Genomic DNA, 25895 nt, shown 5'->3' on the forward strand with positions numbered 1-25895 from the left:
TGTCTGTTCCCTTCAGCTAAAAAGGGGATTTAGGAGCTACCTCCCTGAGCTGTACTACTTCCTGAAGAAACTAGAAGGGTTTTGTGAAATAAAGACTTTTTGGCTTTCTGTGAAATAGAGACAAAGGGAGAACGAACGAAAGAAAATGTCTGACAAAACTGAAGCTAAATAAGTTTATTTTCTTTACTTATGTTGTAATATATGAGTGCTAGATAACATGAAAAGAAGAAACAAAAGCAACTGCCAAATGCTTTTATGGAGGAGATAAGAGCATATGTGGAGGCAAATGAACCATAAATGTTATCTCAGAGAGGTCCCACTTGGAATAAACATATATATGGCAGTTATGTCTAAAATTTGTTATGTTGCTATTGTTTTGTGAAATGACAGAACATCTGCTCAGTCACAAGGCACCAGTAAAATGCAGCTTTATGCCTAAAGCAGTATGTCAGTTCCTAACAAAAAATGTATATAACAGGCCAGAAACAAAGGCACATTGTCTTTTCCAGTTGTAGTCATTTCTGACCTAATAATGGTCTAGAAAGGATTTTTTATTTTTATTTTTAAAGAAATGAATGGAAGGATTGAGTCATTTATGAGTCTTTTCAAGATGAGGCTTTGTGCATTATTTGTGCATAAGCTGGCAAAACTCTTTGTCTCTGCAAATCATATTTATGTCACTAGAGCACTTTTTAAAAGGCAGCTATTTGTAAGTACCTTGAGGAAAAAAAAAACCATGCTTAGCTTACAGTTTTGGTTTTTCCTCCCACTGGAAGCACAGCCAGTGATATGTGTGCTTACATGGTGAGTGGACACAAGTCACATCTCACCTCAGAGCTGACTCTTCAGAAGGAAAAAGCATTCCCAGTGCAATCTGTCATGTAGAAAACTAATTAACAAATCCCTCTGGAGCAACCATTCTGTGGAATTTGTCTCTGAATATTCCAAGCACACAACTTTTAAGTGGCTTTATGCAAAGAGAATATTTTCATTGTTGTGTTCAGTGACCTGAGAAGCCTGAAACCGTGGTGTAAAATAGAATTTTAAAACCCAATTTCTGATGAAATGGGGTTATTATCCTGCAGCTTGAAGCCATACACATGCATATATGACCCCTCAGCAAACAGACTGGGCAGTGAAACAGATAGAAATTGGCACCTTTTTCTACAATGGTTTTCATGGACTGCAGCAGTTATTATTTAATTAAGGTGTGGAAGTATTCAAGTGGAACATGGCTTCATGAAAAACCACGATAATGAATTCTGCCACACCTGTGTTCAGAGTGAGAATTAGGGTTAGACTCGTGGAGAGCTCAGGGGTTTGTCTTTGAAGCCTCTGAAGTCAGGAGGACTCTTTTATGTGACTGGGGATGCATGTGCTACATGATGAAGTATTAATGGGGGAGAAGGACAGGAGCCACTCTCATTTGAATTCTTTCTTCTCCAGAAAACCTCATGTCAGCAGAATTTCTTTTTTTTTTTTTTAATGTCACTTAAGGTTGGGACCTTTGCTGGAATAAATAAAATCCATGCAGGAGAGTCACCTGTGTCTGACTCAGAGCTGAATGGTAATATGTGATTTTTACCTTTCAGCTGAGTCAGAGAGACACTAAAACTTCCCCTCAGAAGCAGGATATCGTTTCTCAGAAACCCTTCAGAGGTTTATGAGCCTGATCCAAAGCTTATTGCAGTTGGGAAAATTCCTGATTTGAGTCAGTTTCCAGTTGGACTATACAAATCTCACCAATCTATTTATATAACCTTTTCAAGAGGGAGGAAAAAAATCAACTTTCACATATGGCCAAAACCTGAAGGCTTAATTTTTAAGCTGTTAAGATTCCAGTATTCCCTGGAATCTTGTGCAGCAGGTATCTTGTGCTTTGTGAAGGTAAAGGCACAAGCTCCAGGGCTCAGCCTGAAATTAATTGCAATTATTTAACTGAGGCATCAATTCTCAGCCCCAGAGCAGGGCACTCCCAGGCAGGAGTTGTCAGAGGTGGCTGGATGGCATCATTTGTCAGCTGGCAGGGAAAGAACCACCAAAATAAAGTGTTTTTAAGAGTGGCTCTTAAGCAGTGATAGAATGCCAGGTCAGGCATTCCCTGCCACACCCAGCCCCTGAGACCAGAGAGTCAAAAGTGATGGTTAATGTCTTTCTTTATGATCCTCAGTGCTATTTTCACAGAATCACAGAATCAGATAATGAATTAGGCTGGAAAAGACCTTTTAGATCATCTAGTCCAACCTATGACCTAACTCCTCATCAAACCATGGCACTGAGTGCCACATCCAGGCTTTTCTTAAGCTCATCCAGGGTGCAGTCTCAGGCCTTTGAGGCAGATTTCTTTTATCCTGTGAAAAAAGGAGATTGGGACATGCTGGTGTAAGCTTTGCTCTTGCCCTGAAGCACTGATCTCCCTGGAGTCCTGTGGCAGCAGCCAAAGGAGAGCTGTGCCTTCAGAACTGGGAAGGGTCACTGTGGAATGGTGACATTGCCTTCTCAACAGGGATGCTCAGTGTTCTGGAGCTCCTCCCTGAAGTGGCTGCACCATCCCATCTCCTGGAATGAGTTCATTTACAGATAAACCATCGATGCACAAAGTCAGGCTCTGGTCCCTGGTTCTAACCACAGGACATAAAACCCTGTTGTGGAGAGGCTGGCAAAGGGTATCCCAGGTGAGAAGGGTTGGTTGATGTGAAGTGGGAATGGTGAACCTGGATATCAGGGCTCTGGGAAATTTGGTGGCCCCTCATCTGCTGGATGCACCTTCAGAGATACAGAGGAGATGGGATCTGGGCTCCTCCCTTGCTGCAGTGAAGGCACCAGAGCCCAGAAGTGCTGCAGTGCACCGTGCTGGAGAGCTCAGCTTCCTCCATTTTGTTCAAGTATTGCTTGTTTTGAGCAGAGGTCAGGATTTAAGCCATGGGCAGTGAATGAAATCAGATTTTTGCAAAGGAATGCTTGACAGGCAGCAAACATTTCTGCTCTGACTTGCAAACAGCCATTAAAAGCCTTTATTAAATTTTGTGTCTGTTCTGTTTGCCACTTAGCCATTTCTTTTCATTCTGAAGAATTAAAACTAAGAATGAATGAGTCTTTTCTAATATGGTCAGGACATAATAAATTTGTGAAAGAACTGAGTTATCTTTCTCCCTCATAGGCAAAATTTTCCAATTGTTTAACAAAATGTTGTTTTGTATTGCCATGACATCAGTCTGTATGGCTGTGAATACCAAGGCTCAACATTAAGCAACTTGTTTATAAAAAACAGACATGCAGTAACAATCAGAGAGTTTTCAATGCTCTTCCCCACTCGAGTCCATACCCTCTCCTCCCCCTTACTGATCCTCCCACTGCACTGTGCAGTTATTTGTGCCTTCAGAAGGAGCAAACTGAGCTCTCCAGTGCAAGGGGGCAGAATTTCCTGAGTTGTGTCTTGTGGAGGTTGGCATCTGTTGTTCCACAGAACCGGCTCTGCTGTGCTGCTCCAAGCATTTGTCAGCCCTGGAGTGGAGGGTGGCAGCTCCCAGCCCCTGAACAAGGAGGAGGCTGTGACACAAAGCTTCCCACTGCAGAGAAATTGCTGCATCCATCACCATCCTTTCAGCCCAGTTAATACAATTGTGTTAGTGCTGTGCTCCACCTCACCCCCAGCTCCCAGAACAGCTCCTTTTCAGAGCTCGAGTCTCCTAAGTGTTACATTTCAAAGCACATTTTGCTCAGTACCAAGAATAATCAGTCCTCTGGGTTGAAGCAGATCACAAAGCCTGAAATGGATCTGGAGTACTTTGGGAGGAAGAATCTTTTGTGGAGGGTATTGGATAGATCCACAATCTGGCAGCAGTGCAGAGGCTCTCAGGGCAGTACAAAGTCTTTCCATTTGGTCCATGTTTCTCAGGTGTGGGCAAAGCTTCAGGCTTCTCCTGGACCATCCTTGTTTGATGAATATTTGCCTTATAACACAGTCTAAGCCTTTTGGTTTGGTTTTTTTTTTTTCCCCAGATAGTGCTGCTCTTTGTGTGCCCTGCACAGGTTGAGTTTAGATTCACTCCCAAGGAAATGGAATTTTTCATCTTTTGGAACTACCAGTGAGCTGAAAAATCATTTATTTCCACAGTGCTAATAGTAGGCAGCTGTTTGTGGTGACAGCAGGAAAAAGAGTTATCTAAAGATCAAAAAGCTGAGTTTTAGGAGGTAATACGCTGTTAGAGCAAGCATGACTGGTGTGATAGACTTAGATTTATTTTAGAAAAGGTTTTCTTATTCTGTGCTCAGTCCTGGAAATATTTCAAGTGAAATGTAATGCACAACTTGCAGCTGGAACAGGCATCTTAAATGGCAGCATTTTAAAAGCCATATCCAGGGGCAGGGTTTCCAAGTGACCAAGCCCATCATGAAAAGTAGCAAATGCCCTCAGCTGTGAAGTTTGTGGTGGTGTTCAGCTGTAAATCCCTCAAAACAGTGCTTGGACAGCTGGCAGATTGTACCAGCATTAACAAGTGCTCCCCACACTGTGGCTGGCAAAGGAAGAGCTGTAGGAACAGCACTCCTGTGGTGGTCCTGGTAGACGATGTGATGTTTTCAATTAAAAGTTTGGTAAGTGCCTTGGTGCACATTTGGTTGCATAGTTTGTTTTTCCAAAATATTTGAATGCCATTGCCAGAAACAGCCTCAAGTGGAGGAGCTGCTCTAAAGCAGCTGGGTGCCAGTACAGGGTTAGGAGCTGTGTCCCAGTCTGACCATGGCTGGTTTGTCACTCTTTCCATTTCAGCTGGATGCTGAGAAGGCCAGGCTGAAGCTGGAGAGATGGGGACCCCGAGATGCTGGCAGTGGGGGTGGAAGGAGCCAGGAGATGGAGTCCAGCGGGGACTGTGATGATGAGGATGGCTGCCAGGGATCCGGGGACAGCGTGCACACAGCAGGTAAGCACAGCTGCTGCAGCCACTGGGCAGCTGAGGAACTCCTCGGTCACAATCAGCTGGGCAGAGCTAGGAATTACACTGCTTGAATTGCTGTCAGAATCCTGCTAAATTCAAAGGATTTGAATCTTAATCTGTGAAGAGCTGCAGTGAAAATAGAATGATAAAGACAGCAACCCAATATAATTTAACACTTGGCATGCAGATAAAAGACTTAAATGTAGAGTGAATAATGTCTGCAGTGAAATCTGGATCACAGGAATGCTGAAGAGCCTTCCTAGATAGTGTGGGCTCTTCAGATAAATAGAAAATTGATAACCTTCTACAGTATGCTAAGTGTTAACATGAACATTTATTTATTGTAAAATGATACTGAAGGATGATCCAGAGTTGGCTCAATGTATATATCCTTGAAAAAAACATAGGAAATACTGTGAGGTTTTTCCTAATGGTGAGCTGCTGGTTAAATGAAATTTCTTTATAGTCTCAGATATTGCATTATGCAGTATTTATTCACTGAATTACTTGGATAATATGTCATCAAGTGTAGAATCAACTTCAGAATCTAACACCTTCCACCAAGATACTGGCAATATAATATGTGGTTAAATCCTTTCAGTAACTTAATAAGAAGTAAGATGTTTCTAAATACTTGATATTATTGGTTTACCTCATCTCTAAGTTTTGATTCATTTTACCTCACTAAAATGTAACTGGTTTAATTTACTGTAGTGTACATGTGATGTGGATTGGATGTGTAAATACATGAAATACAGGTGTAAGGGTGCTCATTTGGATGGCTGGAGCTCAGGTAGGTTTTAAACTGCTGTTGGTTCTGCTGAGATAAACAAATGCCTTTCCTTGTCCCTTTGCCACTGGGTGGAGAGGGGAAAGAGGTGTCTCATCCTCAGGTAAGATTTGAAACATGCTGTGATCAGCTTGTGGTCAAGACTTCAGCTGTCCATATTGTGAATATTTGTTTAGGAAAACCAAGCTTAAAGATGTACTTTGTGTGTTACAGGTAGTTGCAGTACCAGCTTACAAACACTTGAATTTTAGTTTGCACTGATGGCCTGTATCATCAGGGTATCATCACATGGGGACACTGTTTTTAAAAATCATTGAATAATTACAACTGACAGATCAAGCAGAGGTTTTCACCATCTACTCACCAATATTTTTGAACAAAGGAATGTGGATACAATATTATTTTAGAACTCTTTGCTTAACTATTTAATTGTTTACTCTATTTCATCCATAAGCAAAGAAAAGAAATGTAGAGGTTTTAGACCCTGGGGCTTTAGGAAGATAAATACTGTAATATGATTTCCTCTCTGTGTGGAGTAATAGAAACAAAAGCCAGGTGCTTGGTACTCTTCAATGAACAATCAAGCTATTAATGCACCAGTTGGGGAGGATGTGTATCCATGCTTCCATGGACAATGGCAGAGTTCAAAAATAAAAACTTGAATGCTTTCAAGGCTTGACTTTCAGCTGGCATTAATAATGGAAAGCTACTTAATGTCACTTTTTCTCCTCTTTTTGCAATCTATTTAATTAAAATATCTTATGCTGATATCATCCTGGATTTAAAATAATTATATTTATATAAGTGGTTGTTTCAGAATTTAGCAGGGTGTATATCCAATTAAAAAGGTAGTTACAATATATTTTAGAAAATGGTATTGATTCATAACAGAAGAATAAGTATTTCATTGTGTGACAATAGTAATGCTCTAGCATAATTAGCTTTAAAATATTGTACTGTATACAAGCCACTAGCAGTAAATCTCTTTTCCATATCTGGATACAATTAAGAGATAAAATGCAGTAATCTCATTATGGAGCTGCTTTGCTTTAACAGAATGTTAAAGAAAAACAAACATGAGATTAGTTGAATTTCCCCTTGCTGTGTGTCTGTAAGATGATGTTGGCAGTTGCATTTCCTAAGCTTCAAATCCATCCAGTCCATCTTCCTGTTGTTTAGTGGAATATGACAGCATTGCCTGTTCCCTGCTTGCCTGGAAATTGAGTCCTAAAGCTAAATCCCAAATGGAGCCCTGATTTGGAGGGAGGTGAAATCAGTGGGAATGTCCCTTATAGGTGAGGGGGGACACAAATGAAACACCAGAGCTCTTCAGGGCATGTTGGAGCATGGAGCCACACAGCAGAACTAAAGGAATAAAGAAGAAATAAAAGCCTTTCCAAACACAGACTTTTTGGCAGAGCAGTCATGATTTTAACAACAAGCCCATGAAAAACAGAGGAAAACATTTCAATGTCAGCCTCTAAATTGTGGAATTGAGACTGTAGTAAATATGTACTACATCTGTCATTTATTCAAAACTATATGAAAATTATATTTACTGCTCTATGTGTTGAGAGCATTGCAAAAGACTGAAATTGCTTTTAGTTTTTGAAAACCTACTGAATGCTCATTTCTTTCCACCTACCACTGAAAAAAAGAAGAAAAAAATAAGAAAAAAAGAAGAAAAAAAAAAAAAGAAGGAAAAAGAAGAAAAAAAGAAGAAAAAAAGCCTTTTCTTTACTGATAAATGGCCAAGAATTTCTTCAATGTATGAGTTACCATCATGAAACATAGCTGTCCATAGCTATTTGTTAAGATCTCCCCAGATGGGGCCCACTGCTGATTATCCATTGTGTTTTTCCAAGCTCTAGCAGAGGGCTGGGCTCCTGGGTTTTGGATTTCAGCATGTCCTGAGTGGCTGAGCACAGAAATGATTCTGTATTTATATTCCAGCCAGGTCATTGTAACACCTTTTTCCCTCTTTTGGTTTTTATTCCCTTTTGCTTGGGGTTTTCTGTCTCTGTAGTTCAGCTCATCCTGCAGTGGACAGCACAATCCTGTCCTTTTTTTGGTCACCTTCTGGCCTCTGAGACTCATGCCTGCATATCAATTAATCATTTTATTTTATGTCTGTAATTAAGATACCTGGCTGTCTATTAGCTAGTGCTGGGATTTTGTTTATCTTTGTTGCAAATAAGTCTTTGCTTGCCCCATTCAGTTACCTGAAAAGATCAACACTTATTTAACGATAATGGGCTTAATTATCTATTCTATATCATGTGTGCTTATCCAAGTGATTTTTATATGAACAAGATAAATTCTCAGGAAACCAGAATTCTCTTCAAAAATTATGGATGGTAGGAGATGCTTTATAATGTCCCATTCTCACAGGCCTTACCAATTACCCTGAGGATCTCTTCCTGGGGAAAGCTGTGGGAACAGCAGTTTCTCAAGCAGGCCCATGTGTTATTTGTTGGCAAGTACCAACTTTTTAATGACAACATCTGTGAATCATCTTGGAACAAAGCTTTGTTAGGAGAGATTTAAGGAGAGGAAAGCCAGCCATATAAATCTTGAGCGTGGATGGGGAAGTTGCTCTGTGGTTTGCCCTGCTGCAGTCCTGCAGGTTTCTGGGCAGGAGGGCAGAGCAGCATCTTAGGCTGAGCCTTGCTCACAGAACCATGGCTCTGATCACAGTGTGGGTCCCTGTTGTAGGTCCTTGTTCCTTGGTCCTTATGGAGGTGCTGCTGGGGCAGAGCAGGGGTTGCTCAGTGCCCTGCAGGACTGAGGGAGAGCAGTGAGAGTCCTGCTGCTCATGGAGAGAGAGCAGCAGATCCACACTGGGTCCTGCCTCTGCTGCCTCCTTCTCAGAGAACGTGGCTGGTGAGAAGAGAAGGAAGTCTGTGCAAGGAGCTCCAGTTCCCAGCTCTGTGTTGTGATGAGCCTCCACCCAAGCAATGACAACCTCAGAGAAACCATCAGGTGGTTCACTCCTGAACAAAGGTGGAGGGGTTGTTTAGGCCACAGGCAGGTTTAAAGCTGTGTTTAGAGCAAGGCCAAAGTGCTGAGTGGAAGCTGTGGTGGAGAAGGTTGTGCTGACCCCACTCTGAGCTCACCTGCTGGGAATCCCAGGTGTTCTGCATCTCTGTGTCTGATGCTGCACACAGCCAGTGCAAGACAGACATTAACCCAAGTGTCAGGAAAATTAATCCACAAACACCAGAGGTTTATGTCCAAAAAGGAGACAGAGGAGTCCTTTTACTTTATTCCAATAAAGGGAGAGGCCATGGGACATTCCCCTGGGATCTCTCAAATTTTTAGAGGATTCAGCCTCCTTTTATCCCAATTTCCTGGCCATATTTCCCTCTCTCTTTCCCCACTGGCTGAGCTGCTTGAGAGGTACAGAATGCCTGATATCTGAGATTCCCCTCTAATGTATAACCCTCCCTTTTAATTTTTAATACTTATACAATTCATAGTTTTCCCCATTGCTTCTTTCATCTTCCAATATCCATTTTCGTTTATCAGCAAACCTAGAGTTGGTTTGTAAAGGCAAATTTCTTTTTCCATTCATCAATCAATGGAATCCTTCCCAATGTTTCTTTTATCTCTCAGTGCTAGGCTTACCTACCAGCAGGCCCAGAGCTTGTTTGTAAAGACAAATCCAACATTCCTCTCAACCCCAGGTGTCTGGTGCACTTGAACTTTAGTCTTTGCACCAGATTCATCTCTCTGAGGTCAGAATCTGTATGTGGCTCAAAAAGCTCAAGTGGGACAGGTGTGAGCCCCACTCCTCCTGACATGCCTTGAAACTTGAGAGCATTGGGTGGGCAATGGAAATGTGGAGCTGTCCTTTCTCCTGGCTCCCTGCCTTGCTCACACAGAGACAGGTTCTGCTGTGTCCCCATCCCCAAAGCAGTGGGAATCCATGGAGTATCCATGCCTGAGCAGTGCTGACCCTCAGGCACAGCTGATTTCATACAGTACTTTCAGTTGTGTCTGTCAGTGCAGGCATTCAATAAAAACACATCCTGGGACATCCCAGCCAGACTCTGACCATGACTCTGGGTTAAATGTGTTTTATTACTGTGATTTTTGCCAAAGGCTTACCTAATCCCAGTAACAATTTTCTTCTGTGCTTCTTCCTAGTTCCTTCATGAAGCTCCCTCCCTTTAACAAGAACTTTCAGATTTCAGACATCCCAGCTGGGCATCCTTCTTATTGTCACAGATTATTGCCTGTGTGGGAATCTATAACAAATCTACTTGGAACATTCAGATGACATGATTCCAACTCTTGGCTTTCTTCTTGGCTCTGTAGACAATCCCCATTTTTCTGCTTATCTTTCAGAGTATCCTGGTTGTAGATTTCTTATTTAGGGCTTCTGAGAAGGATGCATTTTTGCCCCAGTATGCCTTTACAAGTGCAGACAAGTAAATTTTCTTTTTTCTTATTGTCTTCTGTCTGATCTGTATCTGCTTTCAACAGCAATGGAAAGTTAATGCATTTCTCTGACTGCTTATGAATGTTTTCATTATCATTTTTTTCCTTTTGAATATCAAGACTCTTTAATGCTTTATTATGTTATCATTCTCCCAGCTTGTCTGTCTTTTCTTGGCATCAGTATTTCTGTGTGACCTGTCATTTTAATCATACTTCATTTCCATTCACCTTGTCACAGGATGCACTTACACTTGTATTTATCCAAATACACAGTTGTACAGCTGCTGATTTTGTAATTATTAGTACAAAACATCAATATTCTGAGATCATAATATCTGCTGGCAGTCAGCCATGCTCATCAGCTTCTCATTGCCACATGTCCTCACAGATGATCCTGGCTCACAGAAATGCTGCATTTTCAGTGTCTTCTGTCTTCCTGCCTAGAGAAACCTCTCCATCACATCTCCTCCCCACCCTGCTGCCTTGCAGAGCCATTTTTCTACATCCTTTGTTGCTCAAGACATTTTATCTCCAGCTCTGGTTTTAGACAGCCTATAAATTCCTAGATTGCCCTCACTGTAAATGCCTCATTCTGTCCTCAGGGCAGTTCAGTACAGGTTAAACCCTTACAGAAGTTTGATATTCCAGGAGAACTCCACCTTGTGCTTGGCATTTGGGGTGGTAGAGACATGAGCCTCTGTCAAGGGGAGCAGAAGCAAACCCTGCCAGGGTCAGCAAGTGTGGGGGAGAGTGAGTGGTCGTTCCACAGCTGGCAGATTTCTGTCTGTGGCTTCTGTTTTAGGGTACAGTTTGGGAAGAGACATGGGAGCAGAGAAAACCAGAGAAACCTAAATAATTGAGATGAAAAGTACAGATTTTTGATTGTTTATTGGAACTTGGGAAGGTCTGGTCCTGAGATGAGTTACTTGCATGTCACAGTGATGTCCCATGTTCCCTCCTGGGTGCACTTGGCTGAGATTCTCTGGGTGGCAGTGACATTTCCTGCAGGCTCTGCTCTGTGCAGCTGGGATCAGAGGGCAGCTCAGAGGGGCTTCAGACAAGAAGAGTGTTAAAAAAGAGAGGGAAGGAGGTTTCCTTATCTCTGTCCCTGGGTAAATCTATTTTATAATCTGCCAATAAAGGAATAAGTTATTTTTTGTTGTTTAGAGTTCTGCATTACACTTATGTATGTTTTTAACTGGAATGAACAGAAGAAGAATCTTGGAATTATTCCTCAACCTTCCTCAGCCTCAGCATTTACATGACAGTTGGAGGTGTAAAGGAATGGGATTTCAGTTCCTTCAGATTCTCACTCCTAGACTTGAGTTAAGAGTTCCCAGCACCACCAGGGCTCCTGCTTAGATCCATTCAAGACAGGAGTTTCTGCCAAGCTGTAGAAATGACTTTCTGCATGACCAGATAAACACATCCCCTGCAGGAATTTCTCCTAAAGCTGATCAGAGCAGTAGCTGGAGGAATAACAGACCTCTGTGACTCTCTGAACAGCTTTGGTGCTATCTCTGGTGCCTTCACAGAGGTAAAATGGTAATTGAGGAAATGCAATTTTACCATTTCACCAGAGAAATATAAATTACAGCACATTTCTGATCATCTTAGCACCATTTAGACAAAATTAAAAGGTAAAGCATTTTAGTTGCTTAGGGTACCTTAAGTCTTCCAATGCATGTTGTGTAGGAGGAAATTAAACATTGGAGAGATCAAGATAAAGACATTTGGGGCTTAAGTGTTTGCAGTAGTTCTGGATAAGCAGCTATCAGGGGCTGCACTGGAGATCACTGAAGGGTAATGCCCTTTTACCAATTTCCTATTAAAAATATTACCAGTAATCTCTGTCCCTTGAACATACTTATGACAGCAGAACAATTTTCACTGCCCTTGTCAGCAGTATTTTATCTGGTTACTTTCCACAGGAGTAATTCTATCTATCTCTGGGCTGGGTTTTCAAAACAGCCCTAAACTGAAAACTCACTGCTGTCATTTTCCAATGAGTTCCCTCTCTGGAGCATTTCTCACAGGTATTAATAGAAAGGACTTCTTTTAAACAGAAATGTCACAAAGCTGAATGGTCCCAAACAGGACCATAATCAAAGAGAAAGAACAAAAAGGAGCAACTTGGTGTTTGATGGCTAAAATATGAAAAAGACAGGTTTTTAAGAAAAATGGCATTGCTAAACACATGAAGCAGAACATCTTGATTCAGGCTGTGAGAGCAGGTGGATACTTGGACCCCAAAAGTGCTTTTTCCTGAGAATGTCATCTGCAAGGAGCAGGCTGGCACCCAGAGTCCCAGGCCAAGCTAAAGGGAGAATAAAACCAGTCCTTCACACAGAGCTCTCATCAGAGGTGTGGTTTAGCTCCTTCTGACAAGGAATTCACCTAAAGAGCTCAGATATCTTGGTTGTGTCACACAGTGACAGGATAAATGTGAAGGCTAAGGCAATCTGCCCCCAAAGCACCATAAAGCCAAAATTAATTAAGAGGAGTTAACAATGAATGGTCCTTTGAATTTCTCCAATACAGATAACTCATTTAATGAAAGCTCCCTTTAAAATATTAATGCCATTAGATTATAAGTTACCAAAACAACCCTGCAAGCCCAAGGCAAATGTCCAGCTGGTTTTTGTGCCCCCCAAGGGAAGAGCACTTACCTGGCCAGAGCTCCTTGTGCTGCACCTCTGCCACCTTCCCTCCTCACTCTTCTCCAAGGAAGGAGGAGACTAAAATCAAAGCTGGGCCTTGTTTCTCCCAAAGATCAATTCTGCTGGGTTAATTAAGGCAAGGTTATGAATTACTGCAACCTTAGAGGCTTTAAGGAGCCCTCTGTCATCTCTCATTGCACACAACAAGTGAAAGGCAGGTAGTGCAGCTGCTTGGCAGTGGAAATAATGAACAAATGAAAATGCACTTTCTGTCTCTCCCTGCTGATACCTTCCCTTGTTTTATGATTCATAAGGAAAGCCTAAGCAGTTGCTGTTCTTTTAGAGGAGGTTTATTTTCCCTCCACCCTCCCTCTCTTGAGCCATTGTTTCTTGGGAGTGTTTTGTCTTTGCTTTTGGGGAGAAGCTGCCTTGAGTACATCAGGTGCACATTTGGAGGTTTTCTATTCCTTGCTTGTCCATTTTAAGGTAAAATAACACTCCTTAAAAGAGTTCTCTTGTGCCTGAAGCCAGCAGATATGCCATCAGAATGTCTCAGCTGAGAAATTTAGGATCAAAAGAGTACCCTGAAAGAAAGCACAGTTTATTTTCACAGTAACAGAGAGCACAGCACAACTGCTCTGTACTCAAGACTCAATTTACTACAAAAAGAACAGAACTTCAGGCTAAAGTATGTGACATATCAACAGGATCAAGAATTTATAGGGCTGGATCTGGCTGCCTGAGATCAAGGTACTTTAAAATAACTTAAACCAGCTGATGATCTTGCATGTACTTAAATACTTTCCCTGAAAAGTGTTCAAAGATTAAGCACATTATTCCTCAGCAGGTGATTTTGCATCTGGTTATCCCACAGTGTCTCCTGCCTGCAGTTTTTCAGAGTGTTTATTTCTGACCCTGAAAGCAGTCAAGTGCTATTTCCCTGAAATCTCCACTTTGGACAGGACAGTGGGACCTTTCAGGGACCTTTTGGGGAGTGTTGGGCTCTGGCATCCTCCAGTAGCCCCAAACTCAGGAACCAGATTGAACTTGCAAAAGGGGGAACTTAGAAACCTTTTTTGGTTTATATGAGGTGCTGAATCTGCACAAGCAGGGTGAGGTCCCTGATTGATGGATGACTGAGGGTCATCATCACAGCTCTCAGTGATGGAAAAGTACAGCACCTCTAACACTGTTGTTAGTCTGGTTTCCTCTCTTTGCCTCCAGTAATTGCCCCTCGTGTTTACTTGTATCAGAAGCTCTTATTTTTTCCAAATTACATTCTATTCCTAGTTCTGCCTCCTAAATATCACAATCAGAAAATGTTTTCTTTCCTTGTCTTCCTGTCTTTTAGGATTTAGACAGATTGTCCAAAGTTCTTTAGGCTGTCTTCTTTAATCAACCCATTGTGCCTGCTCTTCTCTGAATGCCTAATAGTTTGTCAAGCCAAATTTGAATTGTTTCTGAAGTGAAAAACTATAAAGAACCAACCAACCTTTGAATATGACAAAAAGGTATTTCTTTCTTTGAAAGAAAATTGTTTTGATTTGTTTTTTTTTAAATTTCTTGATGCATCTTGTGTCACATTAGTTTGTTCATCTTCTAAATAAACAATTCTATTTTTAGTCTTCATTTCAGTGAGATTTAAGTCCATTTCTTGCTTTAATGCTTTCTGAAATGATGCACATTTTTGATCCAGGTGTGATTTGCACAAGTAAACCTCCCTTGCACCAATAAACTGCCTGGGCAGCTCCATTGCCCAGAAAGGGTGAGACACATTGGTCTGGGAAATGGAATTAGCATTTTGGAACAGGTGAGAGCAGTAACTGGGTACTCTGGGGACTAAACTCCAATTTTTGGATGTGCAGGCAGAACCATTTCTGTCACTGTGCAGGTCATAAACTCTACCTGAGGTCCAGGTGAGGCAGGAATGTTAAACAGTGGTGAGGCAGGTAGCACACCAGGCAACAACTACTCTTTCAAAGTTTATTCAATTTACTTGTAAAAGTCATTGAACATTCTCACCATCACAGCTTTAGCCCATTCACCATGGAATTGCTGCCCACAGTTAGCAGTTAATTCACAGAGATGAGCAGAACTGGGTCAGTGTGGGCATGAAAACCTCTTGGAATCACCAGCAAGTGGAGGGAGGCACTGAAATCAACTGATAAAGCTGTTACTTGGCACTGAGAAACTTAGAAATTCTCAGCTTTCCAAACTATTTGCCATTCCTCTCCAAATTAAAGAGATTAAAGAGTTGCAACTGCCTGGTAATAAACCATCATCTGATATTTCCAGCCCAGAATGAGGACTGGTGACTCAGACACGCTGCTGACCATTTAGCAGAGAGGTCCTAATACCCCAGTCTGGAGCAGCAGGGAAAGGAATAGCTTTCTGATGTGAAGTCAGACAAGTAATTTCCTATTTAAAATTTGATTAGATAAAATCTTCTGAACATGTGCTTGTAAAGCAACAGCCTGTTTAAATATGTATGGAGCTGCAGCACACACAGGACACTGCTGTGACAGCCAGCACAGAGCAGTGGCAGGAACCTGAACATGGAGGGGCAAACACAGAGCCCTGGGCTGAACTCCATCAGGATAAATCTCACACAGTAGAAAAACAGTAGAGCTGATGGGGGAAAAGCAGTTTTCTTCTTATTAAAAAAGAAAAAAAAAAAACACAAATTTGTTTCTCTATCGAAAAGGTTTCATTTTGAAAAATGGAAACATTTGTTGTACATATGCAGTTGGAAGAATGTTAATTTCAGGGGATGTTTTTGTAGGTTTTGAACACAAAGGGAAAATAGTAATTCAAGCTGGAATATTTTGCCCCCTGCAAATAATAATAATAATAATAATAATAATGAATAGTAAGCTTGGTATTTTTAGCCAGAAAGTTCTTCTTGATTTAAAGGCATTGCATTCTAAAATCCACAAGAATTTAAAAGCCAGAAGAAAACAAGATGGGGAGTTTGGCCTGATTCTGACCCAATAATTATCACTGGGGATTTTGCTTTTGACTTAATTCACTTACTCTTTTGACAGAGATGCTGCCCACAGTGATCTGCAGCAATGAGCTGAGCCAAAGCACAGAAATTCCATTGGTTCAGGTTAAACAGCTGGGACAGTGTCTTTTTGTAATATCCTGATTTATCTAATTTACAGAGGTCACAACTGCATTTGAAACTCCAGTATTGATAATACAGTATCCTCTCAAAACTGGGATGCAGCCCCACATCTGGGGTAGAGCTCCATTGCAAGTTCAAGCAGAGAATCCCATTACAATGGTTTAGTGCAATTGAACCAAGCAGGAACATTTTATCACTCATCATAACAAGTACTTGCAGAATAGTCCTGGGAATTGAAATATTCATGTTATACTCACACATTAAAAAAATGCTATTTTTGAAAATGGCCAACTACTCATGTTCACTGGAAGTAAGTTTTTCTCTCTTCAGGGAGCTCTACATTTTTTTATTAAAGCCATGGGAACATCCTTTTGTTCCTTCTGTTGAGTCCATGTGTTCCAGGCACTCTGGTCACTGCCTGCTGCACTTCTGCTCATTCCATGGACCTTCAGGGATTTTTCTGGAAGTTCTCTGCCTTATCCCTGCCTGCCAGGGTCTCTCCAACCACTGTCCATGCAGATTTCATTCCAGCCCTCCAAGGGAAGCCCTGGAGTGTGGAACCAGCCAGGAGCTGCCTGGTTTTGCTTTTCCAAAGCAGAAGAAAAACCCTGAGCATCAGCAGAGGCACCAAGTCATGAGGCTGTGTCATATTCAAAGCCTCAGGTCTGGAGGCTGTTCTTGTAGCTGCAGAGCAGTTCTGTGATTGGCACCATCACATGTTTTCTGTTTTTCCTCTCAGACAGGGTGGAATATTCTTACAGGAATATTGCCCTGTAAGAAAGCCAGACAGCTTCTCTGCAGCCTCACCTCCTGTGAAGAACTGGGGTGGCTCCCTAGAGCAGAGGCTGGGCAAGGTTAAGAGAATAAAGTGGGGATTTATTAAAGACCTTCAATAGATACACCTGGGGCAGTCAGATTTCAGGGATTTCTGAGGGGAAAAAAAAAAAAAAAACAGCAAAAAGGCTGGGAGAAAAATCCGGTGGAAATCGCATGTTGAATGGCCAAAACCCCCCAAAATAATCCTAAAAATGGCCATAAAAGTCCTCAAATCTGCACTAAAACACCCCAAATCTATGCAAATTCCAAGGATTTCTGGAAAATAGCTCAAGAAAGAACTCAAACATCCATGCAAGAATAGCCAAAAACCCAAAATAATCCCCAAAAACACCTAAATTCAGTCACTGGACACCCCAAATCTGAACTGGAGCACCCCAAACCTGTCAAAATTCCAGGGATTATTGGGAAAAATGATGAGGAAAACCCAGAAAAAATTCAGCCTAAAAACCCAGAAAAATCCCCAAAAATTCGCTCTAAGAAATGCAGAAATCCCCCAGAAACCGCTCAAAAAATGGCCCGAAAAGTCCTAAAATCTGCACAAAAAACCCAAAAATGATATTTGGAGTTTGGAGTTAGGCACTACTGCAGTACAGGGTTTGAAAAAGGCTGAAATGTTGGGGCAGCACTTGCAGTCCTGTCATTGCCTGCACAGTTTCATGTCTCCACCCCACAGCCACTGGTGAGTGTTGTTCCCTCCCCAGTCTGTGGGGCTGGAAATGCAGATTTTCACAGAGCAGGGCTCCCTGCTCAGGTCCCTGGGTGCTGAGAAGGGATTCCTGCCCTGGTGGGATTCCTCTCATGCCCAGGTGGTTCTGTCCTGCCCCAGGGATTCTGCTGCATCCACACTTCAGTACTCTGATACTCTGACATAAACTCCACGTGGATATCATGAACTGAAAAGAGCTTTATCAAAAAAAAACACAACACTTTAATCATGTTCCAGAGTCCTGACATGCTAGCAGGTCCTTGACAGCTTGTCAGTAAATGAAAAAGATGTGTGACACTAATGGGGACACAGCAGTGGGTGGGTATCACACCCAAATGCACCCCTGGCCCACTGGGAGCCTCTCCATGAATCCAGAAAAAGCCCCAAGTAACCAATGTCCATCCATGGGACTACAAACCCCAAATCCTTTTGAGTTCCCACTGCAGCCTGGGCACTGTTAGCTGAACTTCTGCTTTAAAATCCCTTTGCATCCTCTTCATCGAGCACATTTGCATAATCTGTGTCACAACAAAAATTGGAAGTGTGTTGTATCAAAGAAGATTTGAAATGAATTTTTGAAACTGCAGATAAATCATAAACTTATTTTTGCAAACTGTAAGGAAGTCTATTCAAAGGAGCAAGCACAGGACCACAGAAAATATTTCTCTGTCTGTATAAATACACTGAAACCCTGTCAATCTGCAGAATACATCAAAAGGCCTTATAAGAAATAAGAGAATTATAAATTCCTCGAGTGCCAATTTTCTTCCACAGATTATGCAAACATTATGTGTGCTTCAAGTAAAGTTGCATTTTATTAAAAATGTAACTCGTGATAAAATAGATGCAACACTTGAATAACGATCTAAAATTTATATTATTCTCACCTTATAAAATAATATTGAAAAAGTGAATTGTGCTAACACAAGTGTATTCATTATGCATGAAATCTCTATTTAGTCTGCAAAGTGCAGAGCAGACAGATAGTGGCCATTTTCTGCTGCTGTAATTACTGTGTCACCATTTGTGAAGCATTTATGTAAAGTACAATGCTTCTGACTAACCATGGACAAACTCCCTGCATCTTGCTAAAAATCAAATCATTGCTTTCAAATCCTTTATGTTCTGCTGACACTGGAGTGCAATGTAATCCACCATTTATATTTTATATCATCAAGTGCAATCCCTTTCATCCACGTGCATTCTTTTTAGATGGATTTATGGATTATACACCTTAATAATGTAATTTTTTAAAGGCAGGAGACTATTATAAAACAGAGATCCTTCTTTATTTGTTCCCTTGTGTTACAAAGAAGGCTCAAACACTGGCATAGCTGTGTCTTCACTTAAGGGCTCTTTCTCCTGTGTTGTGCCTTGGTTTTTGGTAACTTTTCTGTGTTTGCTGTGTTCCCATGAAGAGCATTAAGGTTAAGTCTTTGCAGTGATCCTTTTCCACACTGGTCACAGCTGCTGGGTAAATGCCAGCAAGTTTAGAAGGTAAATAGTCAAAAATCCTCCCCTGGTGACTGTTCAGTCCTCTGCTCTTTTCGCTTCACCCACGTCACACATCTCATTGATTCCTGGGATTTGTGCTTCTAAATTCCCTTCTGAGACAGGATTTTCCATGCCAGTCTCCTCTTTGGGACTCTCCATGTGCAGGGCCAGACCACGCCCTGGCAGTGCCCATGGGGCTGGGGGGCCACGACAGAGCCACATCTGGCAGAACCATACCTGGCTGAGCCACATCTGGCAGAGCTGTGACCATGGCAGAGCTGTGACCATGGCAGAGCTGTGTGACCGTGGCAGATTCACACTCTCTGCCTGCCTGGCCCCTCTGCCTGCCCCCCAGACTCAGCAGCTGTGTAATCTGTGTTCTCCTGGGGTCTCACTGAGTCCCTCCTCACCAACGTGTCCTCCACAGGCTGCATTAACTCTGCTCTCCTAGAACGGGAGGCTTTTGTTCTTGGAAAGTGTTAAGATGTTATGAGCTTAAGGAGATTTGTCCTGAAAGGAATTTTGAGAAAATTGCCCAGCATTAATGCCTTAAAATGCCCATCATCAAAAGCATGACAGCTAAACTCCCAGGCAGTAGGTGGTAATGTAATAATTGATGCATCCCTGGGAGGCTCACACCTTTTCCTTGAAAATGCTGCATTAATACTTCCTTTTAAATTCTTCACTGGGCTAAGGTAGTGCACATGTGTTAGTCTGTGCTGAGGAAAACAGCTTGTTACAGGGTGTAGATAAATTTATTTTGATTATTGCCTTAAGTGAATACTTTTTAGGAAAAATACACAGACATGATGAAGTGAAATGACTGCTGATTAATAATGGCGTGCACCAAGAGTCATGTTTGGCTTATTTTTAACATATTTGTTAGAGCTGGAGACTTCAATAATATAATTTACCAAAGCAAAAGTATCATTTTAAAATGCACAACGGGAAGCATTTTCCAGAAATCCAAATTGTGCCTGTAAATTAACAAAGCCTCTACACGAGAACTGGTCAGATACTTTTAATTTGATTTAGCTGCTAAAACAGCTGTCTGTACAGCAAAGCAGCTGCATGGTTGCACTCATATTTTTTTTTTTTTTTCCAGTTCAGTCTAATAGCTTGTCAAATAATGTTGGGAGTAAATCTCAGGAAGTGGTGAGATGCATGTGGTTAGGGCTTTCTTGGGGGCTTCACTTGAGACAGTTCCTTGAGGAAGAAAACTAATTGGATGTGCTGGCTGGAAGCAGATGTGTGAGCATGTGTGGATTAATGGCACTGAGCATGGCTCTGTTTTGAATACAGGCTGAAAAGCTCAAGGTTTAAGATCAGGGTGTGTGTAGATTCCTGTTTAATGAAATAAATCATATTTGGGCTGACTGTAATGAGAGTTTAGAGTAGCTCTGCAGAGTAGCTGGGGATACTAAACACTCATGGCATTTTTAGGTCTCAGGGCAGTTCTGATTCCATGTGGAACTCCCAAGCAGTGGCACAAAGGGTTTGTATTCCCTCCACTCCAGAGAAATGGGGAGCCCCTAACTCCTCCCAAAATAACATTCTCTTTCTGCTGTCAACTAGCAAGAATCCCTGGAGAGCTCCCACAGTCACTGTTTCTCTTAATGTCTTGTGGAAATTGCTGAGAAATACCAATAATTAGGAAAAAATTATGCTAAGTTCTCCTCTTTTTCAAATTTTCCCCTTTACAACAGCCAGTCATAAAATTCCAGACTGTTAGTATGCCAATATGTTAATACAGCTCCACAGGATCTGTCATCTCAGTTAATATCACCTGCCTTTAGTGTTTCCATCTTTTGAATATGTATTAAAAATATCAGACAGATTTCCAATGCAGTGGTATTAGCAAAAAAAAAATAATTGCTGTATGTAATGAAGAACGTACATTGGTATTGTGTGGTCTATTAAAATAAAATTACCTTCAACTTTAAATAATATTTATTTTAAAATTTTAACAGGTCATCTTTGAAGATGAACAGGCATGGCCCCTTGCCAAAAGAACAATCAGATTTTCTGCTGCAGAATATATAGAAAATCATAACAAACTTAATTACCTGTACCACTGCTAAAGGCCCTTCATATCTTAGCACTCTTGAGATTTAGCAGATTGTATCACATCTTCCTGATTAGCAATTATGACTGAGAAATGAAACATTCTGACTTACTGAAATTTTTAAAGAAAGGTTCTGTTTTAGAAGAAGACAGTCTGTGAACAGCCTCGATTTTAAAGTATAACAGCTTACAGGAAGTGTTTAAATTTCAGTGCATTTTCTCAAACTACCTTAATTGTGCCATGTGAATAAATACCAGCATAGTTTTCATTTTCTCAGGTCTCATCTCTTCTGACCTCTCTAGAGGTCAATATCTCAGCCTGAGGATTTGGGGATTTATTATTATTATTATTTCTTTTTAGATTTTTCTCACAGAAAACTTAGTGCAATGATCCACTTTCCCAACAGACAGCAAGAATCCATGCAGTATTCAAAATCTCTTATTTTTATCTGAAATTCCTGGGCACTTTTGTCAGATGGGTATGTCTGAAGATCTCATCAGTCTCAAGTGTGAATTTCCTTGAGGGACACGAGAGGAATGCCAGGTGCTGGGCAGTTCCCTTGGGAGGGAGACCCTCCTGGCTGAGCCAAGGGAAGGAGACATTTGTTCCAGAGTGCCAAGGCCTGGGGAGCAGCTGAACATTCCAAAGGGCAAGGCTCCTCTGGTGGCTGTGAGCTGTGAACCCACATTTCACTTTCTGTCCTTTATTAACATTCCCTTGATATTGTTTATCAGTAAAAAACTAAATACTGATTTTCTGCACTATCTCAGAACTGTCAGTGCCTTTGGATTCAGGTGCTGGCATTTTTCACAGGCAGAAAAGAATGTGCTCAGTGTCTCAGCAGATCCCTCTGCTGCTCACAGCCCTGGATGTTCCCAGAGCAGCTGTCCCTGCTGCTCCTTTTCCCAGCCCCTTGGTGTCCCTCTCCAAGCTCCTGGTGTCCTGGGCTCTGCTGACAGCAGGTGTTGCCTTTTCTCCAGGCTCCTGCTCCATGGCTTGGCTTCCTTAAGCATTCCTTCCTGGAAGTGCTGCAGCTGATCACACCCTTCTGAGCACCCTAACTCCATTTCAGCCTAATTCTCCACTAATTCTTTGCAAGCTTTCAGTGCCTATCAGAAATATCTTCCCAACATCCTCCAGACACCATCCTTTCTCTCAGCTTGAGACACTCCAGTTTCTGCAGCCTGGAATCCACAAAGGAAAGGCAGACTTGGCCAAATGTGGAGCATGGACAGCAGCAGCTGCCCAGGGCAGGAGCCCTGACCTCCTCTGGACTCTGGCTTGCCACCAGGAGCATTCAGGGGCATTCTCTTGGTTTGACAGTGATTTTGGATGAGAGGAGAAACGAGATCTCAGCAGTGTGGGGAGAGCACACAGTGCTGATCTCACCCCTGTGCAGAGCCTGTGCTGGTGTTTGCCTTCCAGAGGCACAGAAAAGCTGCTGCAATACTTCCTTCTCTCTGCTTTACAGTCAGGGATATTTGTGTGCCTAATTTCAGCTGATTTCGTGGCTCTAGAGCAGGTGAGAACAAGCTTTGTTCCTTCTGAGCTTTCTCTTGCACCCAGCAGGTTTCTGTAGAGTTCCTTCTGTTGCAGTGAGGATCACAAGGGATTTTCCCCACTGCCTGCCCGTGGAGCTCCCTGCTCTGCAGAGCTGTGTTCTCCTGCCACCGACTCTGAGCTGAAGGGAGACAGGTGATGGACAGGGAAATGGTTTTTTTGTTGCCTGATAACTCTAAGGCAAGTCCTGCAGTCAGTCTACTGCCCAGGGTGGTGTGGTGTCTGGTGATGGCACATCAGAAGTCAGATTATCCTTGCAAATCAGCTGCTTTTCTAATCAGATGGCATTCTGAGGACAGCCTCTGACTGAGCTGCAGCTCTGGCTCCAGTCTGGCTGCTCACATGTGCTCACACACGTGTGCCTGCCCACCCTCCATCCCTCTGAGTGCCTGCCTCATGTGGGATCCCAGCTAATATCCACCTTTCCCTGTCTTCAGCATGTGCTTATCAGCTGAACTAATGTCTGTTTGCTTTCCCAGCTGCATGTTACAGGCTCAGATTACTCTTGACTTTAAAAATTGACACTTGTTTAATTAAAAGTCATTTTCAAGCTGTCACCAGAGTGCCAGATGCAACAACTGGAATCATCCTGCCCCTCATTTCTTTTCTTCTCTCCTCCCTGAAATACCCAACACCAGTCAAGAAGAAATTGGCAATATTAAGCCTAGGAAAGAAAAAAAAATACCCAAGGAAAAGCAGCATTTACAGGTATGCCAGCTCCATAGAATGAGCTGCAGTATATCAGCCAATCTTAAAGAACTGAACCCAGAACTCATCCCTGCTTCATTTGCCATCATATTCATAACTGTCATATTTATTGCCCTGTATTATTTGAAGTTGTATTTTTAATGTTGAGGAAATGATCATAAAATGTATTGCAATACTTAAACATCACTGTGAAAGTGAAAAATGGATTTTTCCATAAAAATATACTCTCCTGTGGAATTATGGCCCTAGTGAAAATGCACTCTCTTTCAGCCTGCTTCTTGCATTGTGTGCTAATATTCTGCCTAGATGTATTGTCTGCAGGCACTGGACACAATCCTCTGGGTGTGCAGAAATTAGATAAGGAATAATTCTTTTGTATAATAGCATCCCTTGTGTAGTCTCCTGTGCAATACAGTGAAATTAACTCAGGTTCTCTCCATTGAGCTTATCTGCTGTCCCAGCACTAGAGTGTTCTTCTCTTGCCTTTTACCTGGGCAGCAACTATTTTCTTACTTCATTCTGTTAAAGTCCAGCCTGGCTCATTTACAGAGCAGCTCTGATCCTGGAGTCAGCCTGGATCATCCTAAGTGTTTTTCCAACAAGTGGCTGCTGGGTTAAGTTGTAGAGTTAAAAATGAATGTGCCCCAAAGCAGGGTGATCTCTGCCTGGTCATCCTGCCTGTGTCAGGGCACATGCTGAGCCCTGCTCAGAGCCTGGACCCTGTCCTTAGGAGAGCTCCTGTGCCTGACCTGGGCTCTTTACCCTGTTTAAATACCCTGTTACTCATGAGATGGTGGCTGTATCTTTTTAAATATAAATTAACCTTTAGCCTTCTCACTGAGGGATTCCTGCAGTTAAGCCCTGGCTGGAAAGAGGAAAATCTCTGCTGCTTGCTTGGAGCTGAAGAGTTCATTGTCCAGTGCTGGAAATTTGATTCACCTTTCCCCTGTCTGTAGAAAATAACTTTAGGCTCTTGCTGACACGGTTTGTACCAGAGAAGCCTTTAGCAATACAGTCTGTCTCTTGCTCTAAAAGGTTTAGAAGGCCAGAGCATAAATCCTGTGGGTTTCTACCCATATTCCCTGCAGGTGTTTCTGCCCTCAGCCAGAGTTTGTTACAGACTTTGATATAATCACAGTTAGACCTGGAGTTGTGGACTGCTGTGTTTTTCCATCAGAGACATTCCATGGATGGTTGTTTCTGGTGCATCTCTGTCTTCTAATGCTTCTCCCAGATAGAACATGGCACATTGGGCCATTTCCATATATATTTCCTACTAAGACATTCCAGTCTCTGTTTCCAGTTGTGCATATCCACTGGCATAATCACAAATAATCCCAAATCTGAAAGACTGTATAATCACATAGTGAACAGTGAGGCAGCTCCTCTTCTGCTTTACTGTTCCCTTTTAACAAATACAGCTGCAGAACATCTGGCTCATGGGCTCTCACATCTGTAGCTGTCTCAGGTTGACTTTTGGTGTCTCACATTCTGCCCTTACACTTCTTGGTCACTAGAATCTGCTTAATAATCCCCTTTTCCATGCTTTGCAATATCCCACTCATTTTGGATGTTCAGCTGGGGTGATGTTTTTCCTTGGTGCCTCCAGAGGTGTTCAAGTGATACCAGACTGTGAGTGTCTGCAGAGCCATGAACACTTCCATGAGTCCTGTGTGTTAAATCCACACTGCAAAGTGCAGTCCTGCCTCTTTGGAATTGTGCAATAGTGAGGAAATACAATATTTAGAGCTTTACAGAGGAGAGAATGCTTAGGTCTCTCTAATAGGAATAGGAAAAACCACTGGGAATGTGGGGGCTGGGGAAGGGTTCACACAGAGCACTCATTTTGGTAATATCTAAAGGAGTTGTTCCAGCAGTTACTGTACTGATGTTTTCATATAGCTCTCCTGAAATGTTAAGATGGAAGGTTGTTTTGAACAGAGTGGGTTTCAGTGGGGTGGTTTTAAGGCAAAGAGCTCACAAAGTGCTTGTGGCCAGTGCTGCCATCTCATCAGTTGAGTGTCACTCAGTGTCACTGGGCCCCAGCTGTTCTGCTCTCCATCTCCTGTGGCAGATTCTTTCATCACAGTGGGTTTCTGTGGAGATGTACCTTGCTCTTGCAGGGCTTCCCATCAATCTTACACTTCCCTGGTGGAAGCTGGAGATGAGGTGAGTGCTGCAGAGAGCCATATAGGCCTTGGGTAGCTGCCAGTAAACAATGACAGCCTCTCTTCTCAGCACCTCAAACCAGCAGATACTGTCAATCCTCTCTCCTTTCGGTCTGAAAGTTCCTTTGAATCACGTGTGCTCCAGATACTTGGTGTAAAATACCCTGTCTGGTGCAGCTTTAGGAGCATGTCACAGCCTTATCTCTTTCTGACTGCTCAGAGCTCAAGGAGAAGGAGAATTTTGGCAGCCCAGCTCTCACAGGATGCAGTGAGTGGGTGACAGTGGCCTCGTGGCTGTGGGTAGGCAGAGTGTCCTGGTTTGGAGGACAGGTGTCTCCAATAAAGGCAGGAGCTTCTCTTTGAAATGGAGAATGTAAACCCCCTCCCTCCAAATTATTAT

The 25895-nt window shown here is 42.3% G+C and overlaps 1 protein-coding gene across 3 annotated transcripts in view; it reads left to right on the forward strand.

Moving 5' to 3' along the window:
* Nucleotides 1-25895, forward strand: part of LOC130256852 (glypican-5-like) — a 323662-nt gene that overhangs the window by 232951 nt on the left and 64816 nt on the right. For 2 of the 3 annotated variants that reach the window (XM_056498922.1, XM_056498924.1), the window contains one exon: nucleotides 4772-4922. The exons of the other annotated variant lie outside the window; for it this stretch is intronic. In XM_056498922.1, the coding sequence (XP_056354897.1) occupies nucleotides 4772-4922 (151 nt within the window). The remainder of the gene's footprint in view (nucleotides 1-4771; nucleotides 4923-25895) is intronic. 3 annotated transcript variants of the gene reach the window in all.

Source organism: Oenanthe melanoleuca, chromosome 9, assembly GCF_029582105.1.
Source record: "Oenanthe melanoleuca isolate GR-GAL-2019-014 chromosome 9, OMel1.0, whole genome shotgun sequence".
Classification (NCBI taxonomy): Eukaryota; Metazoa; Chordata; class Aves; order Passeriformes; family Muscicapidae; genus Oenanthe; species Oenanthe melanoleuca.